The sequence below is a fragment of the Hippopotamus amphibius genome, chromosome 17 (genome assembly GCF_030028045.1).
Source record: "Hippopotamus amphibius kiboko isolate mHipAmp2 chromosome 17, mHipAmp2.hap2, whole genome shotgun sequence".
NCBI lineage: Eukaryota > Metazoa > Chordata > Mammalia > Artiodactyla > Hippopotamidae > Hippopotamus > Hippopotamus amphibius.
The window spans coordinates 12,535,360-12,558,893 of record NC_080202.1 but is presented as its reverse complement, the minus strand read 5'-3'; the positions used below and the strand labels follow the sequence as shown (position 1 = coordinate 12,558,893).

The 23,534-nt window shown below is 59.4% G+C and overlaps 1 protein-coding gene across 3 annotated transcripts; it reads right to left on the bottom strand.

The window, feature by feature from the left end:
- Positions 1-1,938: 1,938 nt before the first annotated feature.
- On the bottom strand, positions 1,939-22,630 carry CLUH (clustered mitochondria homolog). 3 transcript variants are annotated; one of them, XM_057715467.1, is made up of 26 exons: positions 22,411-22,630; positions 14,907-15,109; positions 13,459-13,630; positions 12,356-12,499; positions 12,032-12,156; positions 11,799-11,953; positions 11,593-11,718; positions 11,155-11,302; positions 10,899-10,991; positions 9,405-10,099; positions 8,442-8,665; positions 8,226-8,330; positions 8,006-8,106; positions 7,548-7,700; positions 7,397-7,459; positions 7,070-7,314; positions 6,792-6,876; positions 6,520-6,673; positions 6,297-6,436; positions 5,420-5,500; positions 5,218-5,343; positions 5,014-5,135; positions 4,635-4,728; positions 4,426-4,560; positions 4,272-4,345; positions 1,939-3,486 (listed from the first exon to the last, which is right to left on the bottom strand). In XM_057715467.1, exons 1-26 carry the CDS (start codon positions 22,508-22,510, stop codon positions 3,300-3,302), a joined length of 4,050 nt encoding a protein of 1,349 aa, XP_057571450.1. In that variant the 5' UTR covers positions 22,511-22,630; the 3' UTR covers positions 1,939-3,299. The 3 variants fall into 3 exon arrangements, with proteins under 3 accessions (XP_057571450.1, XP_057571451.1, XP_057571452.1); XM_057715468.1 differs by having other exon boundaries at positions 8,226-8,327; XM_057715469.1 differs by lacking the exon at positions 22,411-22,630 and adding an exon at positions 21,941-22,086.
- Between the last annotated feature and the right edge of the window lie 904 nt (positions 22,631-23,534).

The window sequence follows — 23,534 nt, the reverse complement described above, 5'->3', positions numbered from 1 at the left end:
AGAAAACAAACTTATGGTTACCAAAGGGGAAGGGGGGCAGGGGGCAGGGATAAATTAGGAGTTTGGGATTAACAGGTACAAACTACTATATGTAAAATAAACAAGGTCCTATTGTGTAGCACAGGGAACTATAGTCAATATCCTATAATAAACCATAATGTAAGAGTATGAAAAAGAATATATACATATACATACACAGGCACTTCCCTGGTGGCCCAGTGGCTAGGACTCTGTGCTCTCAATGCAGGGCGCCCGGGTTCGATCCCTGGTCAGGGAACTAGATCTCACATGCTGGAACTAAGTGTCCGCATGCCGCAACTAAAAATCCCACACAGGGCAACAAAGATCCCGGATCCCGTGTGCCGCAACAAGACCCAGTGCAGCCAAATAAACACTAAAAAAAAAATACATATATATATATACATACATACACATACATATATATATATATGTACAACTGAATCATTTTGCTGTACACCAGAAACAATACTGTAAATCAACTACACTTCAATTAAAAACAAAATGACAGTTTGGCGGGCAGGAGTGAGTAGAGACAGATGATACAACTTAAAAGTAGTAACAGTTCTTTTAAAACTATTTTTTAAGTTGTAAGAGTAATGTGCAGGTTAAAAGAAATGCAAACAGGGACGAAAAGTAGAGTGGAAAGTAAAAGACCAGCGGGGGATACTAAGAGGCACAGGTGGGTGTCGCTCACATGCCTGTGACCTGATTTCCATCTTGAACAGCTGCCACCTGAATGCCAGTTCTCACACCAACCCTTCCTGGATACCACAGTTCACCCTTTTAAAAAACCTGAAATCTGTAAACTAAGAGGAGAAAGGGTGGCGTTCCCACCTCTGTATCCTTTCTAAAATAACTGTCCCTTGTCATTTCGGTTGTCAAAAGGCACCTGACAGCACTAATGTGCTTAAGGGATCCACCATGAGAAATGGGCCTCTCAGGTGACTAGCAGGTACAATGGTCATTACACTTGATCTCGTCTCAGCTTTACAAGATGACGCCCCCACTTCCAGAAGTGCTGAGAAACATGTGACTGGTGTTCACAGGATAAAGGCTATAAGAAGGCGCGCATGTTCAGAACACAGCCAGGATATTGGAAAGTGGTGGGGGGCAGGGCAGGAGGGAGCATCCCTAGGCATCACTTAGAAGAAAACCTCGATGATGTCAGGGACATCTTTTTTCCAGTTGGCTCAAGAAAACTAACAGACATCAGGATTGGAAATTTTCTTCCATAATGTCAGACACAAAGACCTCTCCAAGTACTCAAAAAGGCACGCAAGGGCGCGTGGGGCTGCTGGCCTGCCTGCTCAGAACCGTGGTTGAGTAGCAGCCGCCGGCTGTCGACACTTAAGACAGGCCTCCTCCCCACAACCCTCGCACTTCACAGGTCCTGCCCCCCAAGCCCACCTAGGTGGGCTCCGCTTCCCCCAGTTCGTTAGATCTCCACTAGGGCCTACTTAGGATGGCAACCTTTAGACACCCTCCCCATTCTAGCACTCCTAGTTTTCTAGGGGGTACCACCCAGTCCTCCTGACAAGCAAAGGGACAAGGGCAGATACCCGGTTAGGTATTCAACAGCCTACCAGGGATAGCATACCCAGGTCCTGGGCTCTCACCTTGTAGCACCCCTCACCCCAGCCAGCACCACAGAGCTCTAGAGGGTGCTCAGCCTTTTCCTGTGGCCAACAGGTGACGTTCATCTGTGTGCCACCCCCACGGGTCCAGCAGACTGATAAACCCTAGCTGGGTGTCTGCGGCTCCACCCCTTTTCCTCCCACTTAAATGACATAAGGAGAAGCTTGAGTTTGACCTAATTTTGCACATTCACTTGCTTTAAACTCTTACTAGTACCACTTCTGGCAATAGTCCTCACAATCGAATGAGACACGTACAGAACACACAGGAGAGGCTGGGACAGCAGGTTTCAAAAACTCACTTTATTCCAATGTGAAATGAAGACGTGATGGTTTAAAAACAAGAAAAAGTTCTTGATCAGCTGTGGGGATGCCTCGCTTGCAGCTCACACCCACTCCCTTTGAAACAAGGTGTTTGGACAGATCATACTCAGAAGCAGCTCCCCGCAAAGCCACCAGGCAGAGGCCCAGCTGGAGGACAGCTCCCTCCAGCTCACAAGGGTGGCCATCTCCCCCCACCCACCAGGGCTCTGGCAGCAGCAGGTGCAGAGAAGCGGCACAGGCAGGGCGGAGGGGCAGTCGGGGCCCGTGGGGGCCACCACCTTCTGCAGCCCCCTCCCTACCACCCCCAGAGCTCCTCTCTATAGAAGCAGAAGGTGTCTGTGTGGCTGAGGACCAGGTAGGGAGCTAGGCTCCACAAACAAGTGACAATCACCCCTGTATGTGTAACGTCTCCCCCAGGATCCATGATTCAGCCCTGGTTCCCTTAGCCCCCCACCCCCACTGTGCGTCAGGCAGCTGAGGTTCAACGGGGAGAAGGATACATTCAGGCTATATCCCAAGGTTATCCCCAGCTGGGGTGCAGGGAGCAAGGAGGCAGCACCTCCTGCTGGGGCCCAAAGGCCAAGCTGGGGCAGGGCACAGGGGTCTCTGGGGCAGGGCACAGGGGTATCCGGGGAACCACCTCTGCTTACCCCTTTCCCTGCCCCGAGCATAGCCAGGCCAGGCCCAGCCACGGTTAGTAAAGCTGCTGCGGCCCTCACCCCACCACAAAACTAAAGTGCTCCCTGACCCTCCAGCCCTGCCACAGAGCACGGGCTCCCCATCCGAGGACACAGGAAAGCTCCCCTCTTCTTGGCTTCAAACCTGGACTTTCAGCCAGGTCGGGCCCAGGGGTAGTGGTAGCAGAAGCAGCAGCCGTAATGTCAAACATACAAATGACCTGAGAAATCTCCTCTGCACGTCACCCACTCAGAACCAGCTCGGGGCTATGTACAAGTTAGGAAGGACGGATCAAGACACTCGCAGGCACGGACACACTCACACACACCTGCTTGAGGATGGGGGGCCCAAGGGGGCACCTGCCCCCCAGCTGGGAACTGTTGCCCACACACTCCATGCGTGTGTCTTCCATTAGGCCTCTGCATCGCGTCTCTTATTCATTGAACCAGCGCAAGAACATCTTTCAGGGGGTTAGGCAGGCCAGGCCAGGGCCCCAGGAGGATGTTGGGGGTGGGGTCGGGGTTGGAAACATGGAGGAAGAGGGACTTGCTTCCTCTCCTGATGTGCAGGGCGTGCCCCCTCCTCCTGGAGTCTGGATCACTGGGTAACGGGGCAGCTGACGGTCCGTCTGTCTCTCCCTTTCTACCCCTCCAAGCTTGGGGAAGAAAGGTCCTTGGCAGCTGGGGGCTGGGAGGCCGCATCCTCTGAGGCCCCTGCCGGCTCTGGCTCAGTGGCCATGGGCTCTTCAGCCTTATCCCTGTTCCTGCTGGCCTCCTGGAGCTGGTGCCGCCGCGCCACCTCGGCTTTCAGATTCTCCAAGTCTTTTTGGCTGAGTAGAAGGATGGGGCGAAGGGTGAGTATCAGAGCGGGCCTGGGCCCTCCATCACCTTACTGGCTTTGCTTAAACTTAGAACAAGATCAGGCTCCGTGCTTTCTGCAGTGAGACACATGCGTGGAACAAGTGCTTCCCTCCCCGTAAACAGAAAGGCCCCTGAGTGCTGAAAAAGTAATAACTCCACACACTTGACAGCCTCCAGTGAAGGCCTGGCTCCCAGCCGGCCTTCAACCCAGTTCAAACCTGCTACACTCCAGCTGCTCCTAGAGCCGATTATGCCCAGAAAATAGATGTAGATGCAACACAGAGCAGGTATGCTGTGAGTGCCCTAAGGCTGAGCTGACCAAATCCACGCCCCACACAGGCGGGAGGGAGACGGGACAGGAGGCTTTCGAAGGCAGCGCCGTCGGCAAGAGCCGCACAGGGACCCTCGGGGCGCGGCTCTAAGGCACAGCCCCGCACTGCCGGAGCAGGAGCCGGAGGAGGAATGGCGCTGCTCTTCACACATGGACACGAAATGATCGCCAAGATAGATTACGTGCAGGAGAAAAATACCCGTGTGTGTGTGGCTCGCTACAAGTGTGTGCCTTAGGGGAGAAAAGGGGGAAACAGATTACAGATCTGTGTTTGCCCAATTCTGCGGAGTGTTTCTGGAAAGGTTCGCGAGGAACTCCTTGCCACTGGCCACACTTTTCCATTCTGAGCCACGGCAGTGTATTAGATATTTAAAATACCAAGAAGAGAAAGGCCAGCTTCCACGAGGGGGTGCGGCGCCTCACCTGAGAGGAATGAAGAGGATGCCGTTGATGACGTTCAGCTGCTCCAAGACGCTGGCCATGCTGGGGGCTGTGAACTGAGGACAGGGCGGGTGAGCCGCGGCGCGGGTGCGGGGAGGTCGGGGGCGCCCCACCCCAGACCCGCTCGGGGACCGACCTTGAGGGGCGGGATGTTGGCGCTGGAGCCGTTGCGGTAGATCTCGTTCATGGTGCGCTGCAGGGCCACGGCCTGCTGGGTCAGGCACTTGAGGTACTCGGAGCTCTCCTTGGTCTTCTCGTGGTCCTCGCCCAGCTGCGAGGGGCGGGAAGACATCAGCCCCGCCCCCGCCCCGCCCTCAGCCCCGCCCCGCCCCGCCCGTGGCGCACCTGCGTCTTGTAGATGGTGTAGCCTTCCTTCTCGTGCTGCAGGGCTGACCGGAACTCGGCTTTGCTCTCATAGACCCGGGCGACCAGGTGGTGGCTGCAGGGAGGCACGGCGCGGGGTGGGGGTGGGGGGCGAGGGAGGGACACGAATGGGCCAATGGGGACTGACGGCAGGTGCGCGGACTACTCTACATCCCACTCTGGAATCTCTCCAAGGGGAAGGCGCAAGTCCAGGACTCAGAGAAGAGATGAAAGTTGAGAGAGATTTCCTCAGGCGTCAGGTGGAGGACAGAAGCTGGATCCCGTGCCCACCTCAATCCAGCTGCCTCCTGGCACCTTGTGGCCCGGGGCCTCCCTGACCCCTAACCCAGCACCGCCTCACCTGAGGGCCACCTTGAGGGACTTGGGCCCGTGGTACTTGGTGCTGACGGCCAGCGCATTCTCCAGGAAGCGCAGCGATAGGTCATACTCCATCACTCCGTGCAGCACCAGCCCGATGTTGTTCTGAGGGCAGTCGGGAGGGCCCTGGTCAGCTCCCACTTCCCTGGGATGGAGGCTAGGCCCGCTGCCCCGCCCCAGCACTCACGTCCAGCAGTGCCATCTCAGGGTGGTCCTCCCCGAACACGAGCAGTGTGAGGTAGCGGGCGCGGTACAGCAGGCTCAGGGCCGTGGACAGCTGGCTGCTGGCGAAGCAGTACAGGGCCAGGTGCATCTGCGGGGGCAGCCGGGTCAGGCCAGGGCGGCCACGGGCCCCACCCCCTGCAGGCCCCGCCCCCGCGGCGACTCACGTATTCCTGGATGGTGTTTGGGTGCTCGATGCCCATCACCCGTTCGCTCATCAGCACGGCCTTCTGCTGGTTACTGAGGGCCTGGGAGAGGCGGGGGGGGGGGGGGGGGGGGGGGGCTGTCATCCCCGGGGGTACCGCCCACACCCAGTCTACCGGGCCCACCAGCCTCCACAGCAGCCTGGCCTCTTCACCTCGGGCTGCAATTTCTATTTTTACTTTGCACAAAGGCAGCGGAAAAGTGGTCAAAATCCAGCTGCTGTAACCATGGACGTCTACACCTCTGAGGCTCCTTCATATTTTAAAACACTTGTCTTAATCTATGCAAACACATGCATACAAATCTAAAATTGTGCTAAAAATATCCCTAATAAGAAAAGGCATACACAGGAGAAGGAAAACAAGAGTCCTATGGCTGGAGGGGGAGTGGGGAGCCTACGGTGCACCTGGCCCAGGAAACGCCCTCTCAAGCCTGGGGACTAACAAGGCAGGTGAGCACCACCAGGCCCCAGGATGGTACGGGCAACAGCAGACCTCGAGCAGCTTACCAGGCGCTGGGTACTGAGCCAGAATATACCCTTCCCTCATCTCTGTGAAGGGAGGCCCTGCCATCACCCCCACTGTACAAGGGCACAGCAGCTCTCCCCAGGACACAGCTCTCGAGGCAGGGAGCTGGGTGGGGGAGGGGATGCACAGGCAGAACAAGCCCCTCCCCAGGTCCACCTGCTCCTCCTGAGGGCCCTAGTTCTGCCCACCTGGACTTCCTCCTCCTGCTGCCCTAGGGGGTGAGAACACAGCCTCAGCTTTCTCACTAACCCCCTCCCCACCCTGGTGCCAGGCCAGGCCCCTGCTGCCGGCCCAGGGGGTGCACAAGGCCCACCTCGGCGTAGTCGCCCATGATGTAGTGGAGGCGGGCGAGGAGGCGCAGGCAGGCACAGATCTCCACGTGCATGGCTCCGTACACGTTGTTAAACAGGTTCAGGGCCTCGTTGATGAGCTCACAGCCCTCCTTCAGGAAGCCTGCAGAGCACCCCGAGGGTGGAAGGTCAGGGCTGGCCCATGGGGCGGGGGATGGCCTCCCCTCGGCCGCACCCGGCACACACCCTGCTGCACTTTGGCCTGCCCGCTCTGGAAGAAGTGGAAGGCGTCCGAGGCCTTCGGGTTGACGTGCTTGACCACGGGGAAGATGTTGAGCACGTCCTCCTCCGTGAACGCAGGTTTGTGGCGGCTGTCGAAGCTGTACTCCTTCAGCAGGATCTGAGGACCCAGCCCAACACGCACAGGCAGCCTCAGCCCAGGCACAAATGGCCGGCACCCCCCCCCCCCCACCCCCATGGCCCTGGAGACCCTGCAGCATGCTGTGACCTGGGCCCACCTGGATCCCGGTCTTCAGGGAGATCTCCCGCAGCAGCGTGATCTTCTGCAGCCCGTAGGTCTCCACGGCCTGGTCCACAGTCTCACTGCGGAGGAGTGGCGAGTGGGCTGAGCAGCCCAGCACCCGCTGCCCCTCCCCCTGAGCCCCATGCCCAGGAGCCCCCCAGCCCCCACCCCCCACTTCCCCCAGCAAGCGGTCCTCCCCGTCCCACCACTTGGGGACCCTGAAGGACCTGGAAGCTGCCTGGGAGCCCAGCGCCCCTGCACCCGCTCACGTACCACTCGAGGCTGAAGTCAAAGTAGTTCTTGGCCTCCTGGCAGATGTTCTTCCAAAGCTCCTGGGGGGTCATGACAGCCCAGGCTGTGTTATCCGCTGCCCCTGGCGGTCGGTTTCTCCTCCTCCTGTTCCTCTTCTTGGAGACGAGTTCATCGGCAGGCAGGTGGGCCACAGGGTTGGGGTAGGAGCTCAGGAAGCAGTTCAGGAAGTGGCTGATGGCAGCCGAGAGCCCTGAGAGCTCAACTCCCTGTAAGGGAGGTTGGACCAGTGTCACCACCCAGGCTTCCCTGACATCCCCACGACCCGGGCCAGGGAGGGAGCGGCAGGACCTGTAAGTACGTCTTGAAGATGTGCTTCGCAGAGCGAGTGATGAGCTCTCCGATGCCGATTTTCTGCAAGGGTTCAGGGAGGGGAGTCTTGGTGAGGCCCCAGGCTGCATCCCAGCCCCACCATCTCACAGCCACCCTGGGCAGCACTCACGTAGATGTGGTCCAGCTGGTCCCGGGCCGGGCTCCTGAGCACCAGGTCCAGCACCTTGCCCAGGTAGCGCATGTTGATGCCACGCTGGCGCATCACCTCGGCCAGCGTGGCCCCATCCATGGGCAGCACCGCGTGGTCTGCGAAGTCCTTCACCTGCGGGCTGCAGCAGGTCAGGCTCCCCCAGCCCAGGCCCTCTGCCTCCTCCCGCCCTGGATCTTCCCGAGGGAGCTCACGCTATCCTGGCCCTGAGGGAAGGGGGGGACTAAGCCCCCAGCTCCCAGGCGGGAAGAGGGAAGGAGACAGAGCAGCAGAAAGGACGTGAGATCTTGTCCCCAGCCTTCTGCACAGGCCGCCATCACCCCTGTGACTAAGTCACTCGTGCAAAGGTTCCACAAGCTTCTAGAGTGCATGAGGCCCCAGGCCTGTAACAGCACCCCCCGGCCCACCCCTGCCCTCACCAAGCCGGGGATCTGGCAGGAGAGCAGGAAGGCAGCAGCATCCTTCAGTAGCTGCTTCTGGTCCCGAACTTCCTCCTGGCAGGACTCAGGGAAGCGAACGCCTGGGGTAGGGAGAACAGAGGTGTGAGCCAGGTAGAAAAGAGGCGGGTGGCCAGACAGACGGCAGCACTCAGGTGGGTGAACAGGCCCACCAGCCCCGGGGCCCTAGGGGACCCCTCACCTGGCGAGAAGATGTCGGGGTTGAAGCGGACATCGAAGGCCGTGCTGCTGATGGAGCCCACAGCCTTGCACGCGTTGCGGATCACCTCCCGGCTCCGAGGGTCTGCTGTGGAGACACGGCCCATTAGGAGGCAGCCCCGCCCACGCCCCCACCCGTGGGGCAGCAGACCGAGCCTCCCCTGGCCTGGGGCTCCCCCGGCAGCCACGGCAGCCCCACCTGTCCCATCATCCGAGGCGATGGTCTCTGCCAGCTCCTTCACCTTGGCCAGGCCACTAGCACTGCTGCCCTCCTCCTCGCTTCCCACCTTGGGTGCTGCAGGGTCTTCAGGCTTAGACTCTGAAGACGGGGGGTCGCCGTTTTCCAGTGACGTGGGATTCTCTAACTTGCTGGCCTTCTGCTGCATCAGCTGTAGGGCTGCCAACTTCATGAACAGGAGGTACCTAGAGCACAGTGGACGGGGCGGAGCAGGGGATGGGAGAGGGGTACCTAGAAGCATCACTGGTACGGCAGCTTCCTGCTGGCTGCGGGGCACCTGAGCCAGGCCATAGCTCCTGCCCTGCTGGGGTTAAGGGATATTGGGGCTGGACACCCCGCCAGCCTGGGGACACATCCTGTCCGGTGTGCAAGCGTCCACACGTGCGTGCACGTGCCAGCCCAGCAACACTCCAGGAGGCAGTGGCCGCTCACAGCAGAAAGGGGGGTCTTCCCAGAGGAAGAGGACAGCTGGCTGGGGGAGGGGAGCTCACCACGCAGTCAGGGCTCTTGAGAGTGCCAGGAACCCCACTGGCCTTTTGAGATGGAGAATTATTCCTGGCGTGGGACATTTGATGGGCTGACTCCTAAGCGCTGAACGCCAGCAGCAGGGACCCCCGCCCCACCCCCCGCCCCAGGGCCCTGGCACTGGGAGGTTCAAAAACACCCAAGCAGGTTTCCATGTGCTCCTTGAGGGAACAGCACTGCTTCAATCAGCTGAAAGCCACGGGTCTAGCCCCTTGCTAGGTTCTGATCCGCATAAAGCTCTTGGACGTCCGTGTTGAGGAGCCTGACACCACGGTGGGTGGGGCTGGGGTGACCAGGGCCAGAGCTAGTTCCTCTTCACTTTCCAAAGCCTCCCCGGTCAAGGGTCAGGCCCCAGGACCACCCACCCGAGGATGCAGCTGCCGGCCCTCGCTTCCCCACCTGTGCTCCACGAAGGCGTCCACCAGCTCCTGGCGCAGGCAGCAGAGCTTGTGGCGGTGGGCGCGGGGGAAGCCGGCGCGGGTGCACTCCTCGGGCAGCACCTCGCCGGGCACGGGCAGGAAGTTGAGGTCGGGGGGGAAGGTGCGCAGCAGGTCAAGGATGTAGTGGCGCCCGTCGTTGCCGATGATGCCCTTGCACTCCACGGAGGAGCAGAGCTCCACCTCCTCGTCCCGGTCGTTGAGCACCCGGTGCCTCAGGATCTTGAGGGGCCGGCTCGTGCGTTCCAGCAGCTCCAGGTACCGGGGGTGCGACACCACCGTCTTGCCAAAGTCAATGGAGCCGTAGATGACGCTCTGCTCCTGGTCCCTCTCCAGGATGCCGGGGATGATGGACTGGGCCGTGACACGGTAGCCGCGGTAATCCACCACCACCGTGCCCAGCGTGTACAGCCCCTCCACGTCCACAGCGTTGTACGTGCGCACGCCGTTCAGGTCGTTGGTGGGCGCCACGTAGGCCGCCACATCCCCACCAAAGTCCTTGTAGTGGTCGCGGACGTCGAAGCCCAGGCTGAAGAAGATGTTGTTCCAGATGAACATCTGCATCTTGGTCTCCTCGCTGGGGTTGATGGCCATCACGTTGCCATCGATGACCGCCATGGCACCCCGCGTGGCTGCCGCCGTGAAGTCGCTGTGCACCTGGGGGCCCGAGGTCGGAGGGTGAGAGAGCCGTGGGGTTCATCCCGCCTGGCCAAGCTCACCCGGGGCTGGCGGAGGCAAGCAGGACAAAGCCTCCTCACATTTGGAAAAGGGCAAGAAACCCCAGTTTTGAAAAAATGTAACACTTCTCCTGTGATCAACAGGGAGCGTGAGAACTGGGGCAGGTCTGGGAGCCACCAGGTACGCGCCCGGTGATCTTGGCTCGATCACCTCTCAGACCTGTTTTCTCATCTATAAAACACATAAAAGTACGGAGCTTTACAAGGTGTCCGGAAGATTACAGGAGGCAATGCCTACACAGCCCCTGGCATAGCCCCTGGCAAAGTGAGTACCCAAGACAGTAGATCTTATTTTTCCCATTATCATCTCTGGTAAGATACGTGAGATTTTAAAAAAACTTTTTTCAAAAGCACTGCTTTTCTCTCATCTCTCTTTCTCAGTAAAAGCACTAAGGACATCACAGTACGGCACGTGTGTCCAGGCGAGGTCCCCACGCGGGTGTGCTGGGAGGGAAGCTGGCATGGACCTTGTCACTCAGCCCATCCTGGAGGGCTTCCCTACCCCCACCCCTACCCCCCACTCCCATCTGGCCCACAGACGACATCTCAGAGAGGCCAGGAAAAGGCACTGGGATTGTCTGCCAGGAGACAGAGGGCTGGCAGAATGCCCTGGAAGGTCCCTGACGGCCCATCCCAGCTTCCCTCTTGTCCACAGAAAACCAGCAAGTAGGTGGCAGACGGCCTGAGGCTGCTGGTCAGGCCCAAGGGGCCACGGGCACCTTGAATATAGCTCTTTCTCGCAGCAGCCGCTCAGGCAGGTTCTTCCGAGGCAGCTCCCGAGTCGTCTGCAGCTCCTCATTCCAGTCCCGGGTCTGCAGAGGCACAGGGAGGGAGACGCCAGCTCAGCCCGAGCCCCCACCTCCTGCTCCAGGCACTACTATCCCTCTCCTGCCAGTAGACAGCCCCGCCACCTGGGCCCCACCAGGGGAAGGGAGGGAGGAGCCCAGGGCGGGCGGGCGGCCAGGCCACAGGCACCTGTCCGGGAATATGCTCCTCGTAGCCCAGCCGGGAGGTGTAGGCGTCCTCCGCGCGCACGCAGTCCATGGCGTGCTCCGCCTGGGGCGCTGTCCAGCTGTACACCTGGAACGGGGTGGCGATCCTCTCGAACGGGTGGCGCTGGACCCTGTGGGGGGCAGAGGGGAGATGAGGCAGCCCGCTGAGCCTGGAGCCCTGCCCTGGGCCCCTTCTCCCAGCCCCCACCGGCTCTGCCGTCTCCCCACCAAGACCCTGTCCCCAGAGCGTCCAGTGGAAGCAAACAGCCACCTATCCTAGGGCTGCCGTCTTAGGCAGCTAAGGGACGCTCAGGGGTGCTGGGGGGACAGCTTCTCAGGGCAAAAGTGCTAAGAGTTCAGGCTGTCTGGTTCACCCACCCCATGGGACGTGAGATGAGGGACAGATGCGCCAAGGTGCTACCTTTTCTTCTGCAGGGCAGCGAAGTTTTTTTTGAAGGTTGGGCTGATCTGGTTGAGCAGCTCCACCAGGGAATGGCTGAGAAAGCGGGGGCTGGCAGGCTTGGGGTTGAAGTGGTATGCCGTAGACCTGCAGGGAGAGGGTGGGCACTGGACAGGGCGCCCCAAGCGGCTGCCCATGGACTCCGAGCAGCTCACACAGGGACTCACTGGTTCAGGTAAAATCCCCGAGTGGACGCTGTGATGCTGACTTGTCGGTCCTCGGCCGTGATCACAAACAGGTACATGAGGTCCCCATGCATCTTGCGGTTCCCAGGGGGCGGGTTCCAGCCGCTCATGGTGAGCACTTTCAGGCACTGCAGGGGCTGCAGGAATGGCCACGCATGAGTGGGCCAGGCCTCCTGGTGTGGCGATCCCCTGTCCCACCAGAGACCCGCTCCCACCTTCCAATCACGGTTATGGGGCTGCAGAGGACACAACGGCCGCTCCCGGCTCCCTGGAAGGATGTACTCAGGCGGTGTGCAGTCGATGGGGTCCATCTCCAAGCCCTTCTTCCGCTTCCCGCTGTCTGAGGGACCCAAGGCTGGTGGTCAGCACAGGACCACCCAGGGGCTACCCCCCTCCCCAGCTAAAGTGGCCCTGATCTGGGAGCCTCCAGCCCCGCTTCCCTCCGGGTGGGAAGGCCGGGCCCTCGGCCCCTTCGTCAGCCCCTGGCCAACTTGTTCCCTGCCCCTCTGCCCAACTGCCAGCCCCAATGCCTCCCGCACCTCCCAGGTCGCCATCGGTAAAGACGCTCAGGAAGGACAAGGAGTTGCAGTCAACCCCATTGAAGGCGTCAGATGGGTCCAGGCTCTTGAGCAGGTCTCGAACGTGGCGCACGTGGATGCGGGCCTCTCGCACGGTGTATGGCTCTATCGGGAGGGGGAGGGGCAGGGCGTTACCAGGGCAACAACCCGCCCAGAAGAGAGAAGTTGGCCATGGCACTACCAGGGATGGTCTTGACTTCTAATTTTAGGCTTTCACTTAAAAATTCCCTTATGAACACATAAGCTGGAATTCTGCTTCCAATATACACATCTGGTGGCTGGTGGGCAGAGATCCTTGTTTGCAAAGAACCTTCTGCCAAAGGGTACAAGAAATGACTCTGGAAGTGCACACAGGCCTTGGCAACCCACAGAAGCCCCGAGTGTCACAGGTGGGCAAACCAGCAAAACTGCTAGGTCCCCACGGGCTCTGTCCAGTTCTCCCAGGGCAGGCCTCGCCCAGGGCGGCCTGAGGACTTACAAGACCTTAAACTACACCAGTGCTCCCCAGCTCATGTTTCATGAAATTTTAACGAGGGCTCTTCTAGGGAAGGAGGGAGGTTCTGTGATCAGGTAGGTCTGGGCACAGCTGGGTTACATTTTTCCACATTTGCTCTTTGGCTGACATGCCTGGAACCTCTGTGCCACCTCTCCCCAGGTGACCTAAGTTCATGGGATCTTTTATTTTTTTTTAAACAAACAAACCAGCCTCACCATGCCAGCTGATTGCTCCACAATGGGCCTGACGTCCCTACTCAAGAGCCGTGAGACTTTAGTTTCCTTAAGAGATTAAACTTTTATCTCTATAAAATTTGAATGGGCTGCTTTCAAGCACTTGCTTGGTACTGTTTGTTTTTTTTTAAATCACGACTCTGATATTTAACCCATGAAGCCGGAGGGTGTGCTTGTGACGGCCTGAGAAGCAGACCTGTGCTCCTGTCCTGCCTCCACATGACCATCTGTGACACAGAGAGACTAAGACACCAGCGGGAGGGGTGGGGTGGGGGTCGCCTGGCCCCGCCTCCTCATGCCCCCCCCGCCCCAAGCCGCCCAACTTCCGGACAAACCTTCCACCACGCGTAGCACCGAGCCCTCCTGTAGCCCCTCCACGCTGCGCAGCTCTGAGAAGTGGTCCAGCATGTTGCCGTCCAGGTGCAGGGAGAAGCAGGTGCGATGACACGTGTCTTCACGGTCCATGAGCACCTGGTGGATCTCCTGTACCATCTCCTGGGGGGACACCTGCCAGGGAGAGGGCCCCGACCACCCTGGTGAAAACATACCGCTTTCCCCAGCCCAAAGTGCCCAGGTCCCCAAAATCAACGCTCCAAATACTGTTTCCCCCTTTTTGGCTTTTATTTATTTATTTATTTTTATTTTTTATTTTTTAAAATTAATTAATTCATTTATTTTATTGGCTGTGTTGGGTCTTTGTTGCTGCACACGGGCTTTTCTCTAGTTGCAGTGAGTGGGGGCTACTCTTCCTTGCGGTGCGTGGGCTTCTCACTGCAGTGGCCTCTCCTGTTGCAGAGCACGGGCTCCAGGCGCGTGGGCTTCAGTAGTTGCGGCACATGGGCTCAACAGTTGTGGCTCACGGGCTCTAGAGCACAGGCTCAACCGTTGTGGCGCACGGGCTTAGTTACTCCGCGGCATGTGGTATCTTCCTGGGGCAGGGATCGAACCTGGGTCCCCTGCATTGGCAGGCGGATTCTTACCCACTGCGCCACCTAGGAAGTCCCCCTTTCTGGCTTTTAAATTCCAGGCCCTGCCGATACATAGTGTGCCCACCTGAACCTGTGTGCGCGTGTGCGTGTGTAGGCATGTGTGTGTGTGTGTGCATGGGCGTGTGTGTGCATGGGCGTGTGTGCGCGTGTGTGTCTGTGCGTGTGTGTGTGTATGCACACGTGCAGGAGAGCCTTGCCCCATTACCTGCAAGCTTAAACTATTCCTGCAGACCAAGAGCAGGCCCCGAGCAGAGCAGCAGGAGGTGTAAGAACAAGGAAGAGAAACTAGCAATCTTGCCTCCTCCCCTGCCCAATGCCAAGGTCCCCAGGGCAAATGGCTTCCCCCTTCAGGAAGCTGTGCTCTGGGGCTCAAGCCTATGGATCCACGAGACACAAGAGGGCCTCACCTGGTTCCCCAATGAGTAACCAGTCTGCAAGATCTCTGGGTTGGCTCTGCTCTTGGAGACCACCCAATACACTCTCCTCTCAGGAAGATGGTAAAACTCCAGCCAGAGTGACTTACCTGAGGCTGGGGAGCCCTAGGACCCCAGCACTACCCAGCCACTACCATACCAATCTCGGAACAGGGCTGGCAGCCCCAGCTGGGATCCGTCCCCGAACAACGGGGCAGTGGCCTGAACCCGGGCTCCCACGTCCACAACGCTAACCGAGCGACCATGGTTTCCTGCCTGCAACGTGGAGCCAGGCCGAGCAAGGTCAACGCTTGGCTTCCCATCCTCGCCCTCGCTAACGGGCTCAGGCCCTGGCCCCTAAGTACCCCTCCACCATCTCACCTGGAGGGAGAAGGGCTCAATCCCAGGAGCCAGGATCTTCACAGAAAAGCCCGTGTCCTGGATGACAATGACCTCCTGTCCAGTGGTCTCCTCTCCCGGCTCAGCCTCGTCCAGCCCGTTTTCCCGGGGCGGTTCGGCAGCCCCCTCGTCCTTCTTCAGGCTTTCCGGGCAGTCCCCATTCAACAGCATGACTGACGGCAGCTCTGCGGGGCACGAGAAAGGAGCGGAGTCAGGTGCGCCTCGCTAGTGAGGTCTGCCTCGCCTACCAGGGTGGGCGCAGCCCCACAGAATGGCGTCTGCCTGCCCTCCCAAGACGCGGCCCTCCCCACACCCCAGGCACACCTGCAGGCTACTGCCCGCTGCCCTCCACACCCTGGCCCTTGCTTCCCCGCCGCTCCTCAGGCCCCCCGTCTGGTGTCCAGGTGAGCAGGCCACCCAGACCCCTCTCCCCAGAGTCACCAACGCCACCCTGAGGGCCAAACCCGAGGGCCCCCTCTGGCCTTACGCAACTGGCTGCTCGGCAGCAGCCCCCGCACCGCTCACTTCCTCCTCTTCCCTGATGGCCACTGATGCTCTCGTCCCTCCCTCCCCAGCCTGACCTTCTCCCAGCAGTCCAGCTGCAGGCGTCCCGGGCCCCGGCCTCTCCGCCCTCCCACCCTACCCGCGCCCATGACTGCAAACGCCCTCCCGCCTCACAGCTCACGTGCCCAATCCAGGCCTCCGTCCGGTTCTTCAATGTGCGGCCATCCCTTAGGCCTCACCAGACTCATCCTGTCAGCATGGAATTTATCTTCCTCCACAAACCGGCCCCTGCTCTGCGAAGGCCCCCACCCACCCCTATCTAGTCACCCAACCTAATCTCCAAACGGGTCACAGGACTGCTGCAGGCCATTTCCCCTATTTCAAGGATACCACTCACTGTACACCTGAAACTAACACAACATTGTAAATCACCTGCACTTTAATTTAAAAAAAATTAGAATATGCACTACAGTCCTAATTATGTGTGTGTACGTACATTTATATCTACTCCAGTAGAAAGACTAGAAGACTCAGCATTCAGGGTCCTTCCTTGAATAACAGGAGTAAGAGTGATTTAATCTCTTCCTTATAAAGTCTGTACTTTCCAGGTATTTACGATAAGCTTGTCTTATTGTATGACCCAACTGTTTGACTAGTGTTTATTTTAGGGTATGATTTAGAAAAAAGGTATCAGGAGCTTTTTGAGAAAACTAGGGCATTGAAACTGTAGGGAGCAAATTCTTACAGCAACTTTGTGAATTGTTCATATTTTATATTCAAAGTCTACAAGTAGTTTTCGTTTTCACTGTATGACCACATATCCTTAGATGAGTAGCTAAATATGATCTAAACACAACACGTGCGCTTCTACAAATGAAATCCTGGTAACGATCGATAACTGCTTTTTTAAATAAAGTGCTTTTTAAGTTATTACTAAATATGACCATAGTAAAAAAGGTAAAATGCTTCAATTAATGGTAAATCTGCGTAATTAATGGTTAATATGAGTAAATGAAACTCCATGGAATGAAATAAACACAGCCCTTTTCCCTCTTCAAAAAAAAAAAAAAAGGAACCTTAGAACTTAGAACCTTCTAACACCCTGCACTGCTCACGGGGCCCGAGCGTCTCACGCTTGAAGTCCATCTCAGCTCCTGCCAGTTCTGCCCACCAAGGTGCAGCTACACCAAACTACTCAGAAGCCTGAGAACGGGCCACACATCTTCCCTGCTACCTGTGCTTTGGTTTATGCTGCACCCCATACACCATTCCTACTCTTCTGTCAAGGCCCAGGTGAAATAAACTCTTCTCTAAAGCCTGACAAATGACCCCTGACAGCAGTGTCCCGGTGCACTCAGGGTGCCCGTTCACACCAGCAGCTCTGTCTTCCTCCTTTTGTCTTGCCCGCACTCAAGAGAAAGGCACTGAGTTAATGAATTAATTACTATCAAAGCCCAACATTTGTGACCAGCAACCAACTCATACGTTGTGGGGGGAGAGACGCAGGTGACAAAACCTTCCATTTCTCCCCAGGCTCTAAGGGGAACAGAGGAGCACCCCCTCCCCCGCCCGGGGGAGTAGAGGATGTCCTCACAGAAACCCTCCAGCAAAACTTACAGGCCTGCCTGGATGCCCAACTGGCCCATGGGGCCTTCTCACCCAGGTCCACCTGGCAGCCAAACTGGCCCCGTGCTTATCTGGGAGCTCCAGACAGGTCAGCTCACCCAGCTCTGCCTGGACCCCAGCCCATCCCCTCTGGACTCCACCTCCTCTTCCCTACCCAGCTGTGAGGAGTGGGGATGGGGTGCATCTCCTCAGAGCTGTGTGGGCTCTACCCAGACCCACCAGAACCAGGGAGCAGGGGCCTGGGGAAAGAGCATGAGAGTCCAGATAAGCCTGGCACATAAGGGCACACCAGGGCGGGAGGTGGAGAGAAGCCACTCCCTCTTCCTGAGTCCCCTCAACTTAGCGATAAACAGAACCCAGAAGCTCAGATACAGTCCCCTCCTCCTTCCCCCAAATAAGGACGTCTGAGGCCCAGAGAAGCTCAGTGCCTTGCCCAAGGTCAAGAATCAAAAGCGGACCCTAGATGACCCACCGGAGAGCCCCCCACCAACATGGCTGCACTGCCCTCAGTCCTAGACACCGTGGACCCGCAATAACTGCTGTCACCCCTGTCCCCAGCACACCTCTCCAAACCTGAAGTTAAATTTCGCAAAAACACAAGGATGCACAAGGACCTCTCCTTCGAGTGAGCCCACAGCCCCTGGAAAATGAGCAGGGCAACCCCAAGCTCCTGCAAAATGAGCAGCCGGCCCCAAAGGGAGAACTTGGCCGACTCTATGACAAAGCAGACAGGGACAGGAGGGCGGGAGAAGGTGGTGGTGGGTCCGTTTTCAAAATGCAGCAAGAGGGATGACAGATATGAGGCGGCCTTCCCCCAACTGAGTCCTTGAGAAAGGCTTTGCGGCTGACGAGCCCTCGGGGGGCCTCCACCCAATATGGAACAGCACCTCTGAGGTCTGAGATGCCAAAAGTGGGAAGTCAGAGACCTGGACCCAGACAGGTGGCCTGTGCTCCCTGAGTCTGGGCGGGGAGGACAGAGAGGAGGGCAAGGGTGGCCACAGCTCCCACTCCCCCTCTCCGGCCCAGGGAGCCTGCCCCGAAGGCACCTCTGTACCAGGTTCCCGCCCCAGGGGGCACCCAATCCCCTATCAGATTTCAAAGGAATGTGGCTGGCTCCCAGGGGCCTCCACTCCCCTAAGGACGGCCCGCCCTGCCCCTCCCGTTTCCCCCAAAGGACCCTGAAGGTCTCCCTACAGCAGGATCAAGGCCCAGGGCCCTGCCCACAGAGACCAGCCACGTGGCTCACTGCCCCACAGCCCACCTGGTGTGGTCGGCGGCTGCCCACTCCCGGGTTCTGGAGTCCCAGGACCTCGGTGGCAGCGAGGGAGCCAGCCCCCCGGCTGAGGCCCAGCACGGCCTGTGTCCCTCGCTCCGGCCTCCGCCTCTACCCTTGCACCCATGCAGCTGGTCGGCCCAGGGCTGGAGATCTGGCTGGCTTCGGGTTTCAGCGGGGTCAGGCCTGCCGGGGAGGCCCTGGGAAGGGCACACTCCCCCTGCCTTGCATCCTGCTCAAGGTCGGCCAGAAGGACGGCCACGGGCCAGGAGGCCCCAGTGGCTCCAGGACCCCAGGTAGAGCTGCCACCAGTGCTCAGGCCCACCTCCCTGCAGCCCCCCAAAAGGGGGTCACTGCTGGCGAGGCAGGAGAACCCAGCGTCTGGGGTACCTGGGCCCCTCAGGATGGAGGGCCCTGGGGACCGGCTGGCAGGGGTAGGGCCCAGCAAGGGGGTCCTCTCCTCGGCCCCAACCCCAGCCAGGGTCGGCAGAACCGCTTCAGCCAGCTGCTGGCAACAGCTGGCGCAGACCCGGGCCCAGGCCATGAGGTGGCCGCCCCCGGCCCACCGGCTGCACTGAGCACCCTGCCGGCCTCCTGGGTCAAGTGGCTGGCTGCGGCCTCTGGCTCGTGCTGCCCCCTGCAGGTGGCCTGGCAGCGCTCCCCTTCCTGAGAGCCACTGGTTCTAGTGGGAGGGGGCACGGACCTCCAGACTCCCAGAGGACAACTGCACCCGCGCCCCAGGCCTCCAGCTCCACCAAGAAGCTGGCAGGCTCCGACTTCCCTTCCCAGCAGCCCCTGCGCTGCCAGGAGAAAACCAAGTCTCTCCCCTGGGGAAAACAGAGCTGGCAGCAAGAGACCAAAGGCCGTGCGGCTGGGGAGAAGAACATGCCCAGCCTCGCCAGGACGCCTTCCCAGGGCCTCTGACTTGTTGCCAGGGCCCAGGCAGGACGGCTCCGGCATCCATACTAACCAGGGTGGGGGTGGGGAGTCAGGCTCCCTTCAGGCCCCCCTCCCCTCCTGTCCAGTCCTGCCCAGGCAGCCCGGAAGGGCTGGCACCCAGCAGGCCCTCAGCTCCCCGCACCCCTCACCAAGGGTTCTGGCTCACACACATGGAGCAGATGGTACAAAGGACCAGGCCCAGGCAGGGCCCCTCTTCTCCCACTGCCCTCCCCAAACACACCGTAACCCTCTGGAGAAGGGGGTGGGGCAGGGCAGCCTGGCACTGATCCCTGAGTAGCTGCCACAACCACCTCCATCCTGGTTACCACAGAGTCAACGCTCACTCTAGGTCCAGCCCACAGCAGGTCCCTGCGTCAGCTCAATCAGCCCATCTCACTTGAGGAAACTGAGGCTCCAGAAGGTTAGTAACTAAGCTGCCCAAGGTTGCAGAGGCAACAGGCAGCCAAGCCAGGTCAAGAGAAAGCCAGGTTCGTCAGATGCCCAAGCCCAGGCCTGAGTGCCACCCCTGCACGCTGCAGCACCCACCAGGTAAACAGTACGCCCTTCCTCTGCACCTCTGCTTTCTTACCCCAGGGGGCACCCCTGAGGATCTGGGCTTTAGGGAAGGAGAAGGGTGATCCTCCGCAGACCAGGAAGGGGCTGCCCACACACCGTGGCACAGACCACCCCCCCCGCCCACACCCTCCCCAGTCTTTAGCTGCCAGACCAGAATGAAGAGATAACGCACAGCCTTGGCCTGGCCTGGGAGAATACAGACCCAAGGGGCGGCAGAAAGGAGTTAGAAAAGAAATGTAAGCTGTTCCAGGTGACCTCTGTGTGCATTCCCCAGCCTGGCATGGCCTCACTCTGTACAGTGTGCCAGGGCCAGGCCCCGCCCCAGCCAAAACCTCGGCAGGTGAGGCTCCTGCAGGAAGTAAGGCCTCAGATGGCATGTCACCCGATCCCAGGAAGCTGGGGCTTCAAGGGAAAGGGGTGGGGGCAGACAGCCTAAGGAGACCCCAAGGAGGGAGGCATCTGTTTGCTCCTTCCCATCCCCACCCAGGCCAGAAGGCGGCCTGCAGGGTCTGGGAAGAGTCCAGTGTTCCCGAGCTGCTCTGCCCAAACCTACCCAAGAGAAGAGCTGTGGGGTCCTGTCCAGGAGCTCCCCTGGGCCCCCAAGCTCCTCTCTAGTCTGCCAGCCCCCTTCCCCTCCATTCTGGGCCTCAATTCCAAGGAGCCCTCCCCTCGGCAGAAGGAACTCGACACACCACCATGAACTTGAAAAACCTGCCCGTTCTCTTAACCGCTAAAAGTAGCTTTATTCCCAAGAAGGCAGCTGACCCTTGGTCTCCCCACAGAAGGCCTTGATCACCTCCTCAAGCGGACTAGAGAGTCTTCCAGAGCTGGGTTCTGAGGTCAGAAACCTGGGTGAGGATGTGTTGGGGATCTCCATTAAGGCCCCCTCCTGCTTTGAATAGATTCAGGCTGCCTGTAATCCAAGTCCTAGCTTGATACAAGCTTCCCAGAGGCTTAGGGAGCCAATGCTCCACTTGCTAGTATGTTTCCAGTTTCCCCAAAATGAACAGCTGTACCATCCCCTGACCCGGGCTACCCCATACAGAGCCCCTCAGAGAAATTCTCCAACAGACTCTCCCCTCTCCTCAGCCCCTACATTCTCAGCATATGATCCCAGTCTACATGCCTCTCCCAGCTTCCTCTGGGACCGGCCAGGGCAGCCTTGGCAATTTGGCCCTGAGCTGGAAATCCAAATGCTAAATCGCTGTGTGACCTTGGGCAAGTCACTTCATCTCTTCAGGTCTCTGTGCTGGAGGAGAAATCAGCCTCCTCTTATCTATCCCGCTCCACTGATTCAGAGCCTCATCAGGGTGAAGCCCGGCAGGATGGAATCATCAGCATTTGTCATTCTGCCCAAACCTTGGCCTTCCCTAGGCAATCAGCAAAGCTGCCACAGTACCTAACCCCACCACCAGCTAACCTGGCTGTGATCAGTTACAGGGTCAGAGAGCCCGCCTGACACTGCTCCCGTCCTGACTCACCCAAGCTGGGAGGGAAGATGAAGATGACAAGTCCCTTTTTGAGGTTGTGGGGAGTGGGAGGCAGAGGCAGTTCTGCACTCCCGCTGCCACCCAGGGCAGAGAGGGACACAGCCCAGCCCTGGGGCTCTGAGGAAGATATGGAGATGACAACCCAGGGGCTAGGAAGGGGCTGCCAGCCTCAAGGCTGGAGTCAAAGATGTGATGGAAGGAACAGAGGGAACAGAGGCCTGCCAGGAGAGAGGCAGGCCCCACCTGAGAAAAACTGCAGCCACTCCCAAAGCCAGTGCCACACAGCCCCATGGGGGAGAGCTGGGAGCCTGACTCCATGCTTATGACCTTTGCCTTAAAAACAGCAACTCTAGTCTGACCCACTTTTCGCAATAAGGCGGGTTAATGATCAAGTTCTGGCACAAACACCACCTCCTGCCAAGGAGTTTGGCTTTGCCCCCATACACAGGCAGACCCCCAGGTCTGCGTACCAGGCCGACATCTAACAGGACGGAGATCAGAGCCCGTAGGCCTGGGGTTAAAGACTTGCCTCTGGGAATGAACCACAGACACCCCCTCTCGAAACACACCCCGCCACACACAACTTGCGCTCTTCCCACAGACCAAACCTGAGAAGTCCCAAGCTGAGTCTAACTCTCAAGCCTGCAGCCCTGTGCACAGAGAATGCTTGGGGATCCTGACGCGAAGGGGGTGCTTGACGGAGCAAACGTCAAGTGACCCCCAGTCCGGGGAGTTCCCCCTGCCGGGGAGCGTAGGGGGTGGGGCCGCCGAGTCCGTCCGTCTGCGGAGCCGGCGCACCCCGAAACCGCGTGTGCGCGCACGTGTCCCCGCGATCTGGCACGCGTGTGTTCGCCGCCGCTGCCCTACCAGGGACCCCACGTGCGAAGCCTGGGCCGCAGCCGGGGGCGAGAGTGAAGGTGACCTTCAGGGCGGGGGCGCCCGGTGGAGGGCTGGGCGAGATGCAACGCGGCCAGGCACAGAGGGAAGGCGTTGGTCCCCGCGCAACCCCGAACCCACCCGCCCACTCGGCCCGGTTCAGCCTCCCGCCCGGCAGCCCCCTGGCCCCGGCCCCACTCACCCGCCGCGCCCGGTCGCCCCTTGCCACCGGCCTGCGAGCTGGGCTCCCGGGCGCCGTCCGCCGGGGCGGCCGCCGGCAACTCGTCCGTTTTGATGACCATGGCGGCGGGAGCGGGCGTCCGCCTCGGCTGTCCGCGCAGCCCGCCGCGCCACTAACCCAAGTGCCCTGCGCGCCGCTGCCGCTGCGGGAAGGACGGAGTCACCGGCCCACGTGGTGCGCGCTGTGGCCTTTGACCCCACCGCCGCTCCCCTGGCCCGCCCTCGCGCCCGGCCCGGCCCACGAGGGCCCGCGAGGGACAAACTACGCCACGCCTCGTTCGCTGTGTACGAACGCGGTGACTTTCTCGAATGCCTTAAAGGGAACGTACCCTGGCTCCGGAGAGAGCCTCGGGCTCCCTCGAGGGGCGGGGCTACGGAGAGACGTCCTTGCGGTTCGCCGCCCGTCGGGCGGGCGCCTTGACCTTGGGTGGAGACTTATCTAGGACTGCTATTGCTTACCGTCCCCTCCCCCAATGGCTTCCTACTGCCAATCTGCCAAATGACCACGCGGTCTCTAATCTGCGCTGTTAACACGACCCTCAGCGCCCTCCTCACCGAGCTTGCCGTGCCCCCCCCACGAACGTGGGGGGTGGGGTGGGGGGGCTGGGGTGCGTCCAGCTTCTTGAGGAGGGTGTGGAGGGTAGCACAGGACATGGTCACAAGAGGCAGGGGGGGCGGGTGCCTAATAGGGACGAAGTGTCAGAGGTGGGCCCACCAAACTTTGTCCTGAGCCACAACGGGCTCCCCTCTGCCAGCGGCCTCCACACACCCTACCAGGTGAGTCCTCACATCGGGGCTGGTACCTTATCCCCATTTTTGAGTGGAGGAAGCTAAGATCACGACACAGAGAGCAAGACTTTAGCTGGGCCAGGCTAAACCCACAACCTGGACACTTTAGACTAGTTCATGTTTTCAGATGTTTGGGGCCTGGTGGGGACTGAGACGTGAAGTCAGAGAATGCTGACCAGGTGACATTTTACCAGGTCTTGCACAGTGAGCTGATGTTCTCCAAGCCGAGTGAGAGGGTCTAACTTGCACAGGCCCAGGAAGCCATTGGGAAGCACTTAAGGCATAGTCCAGGAACTA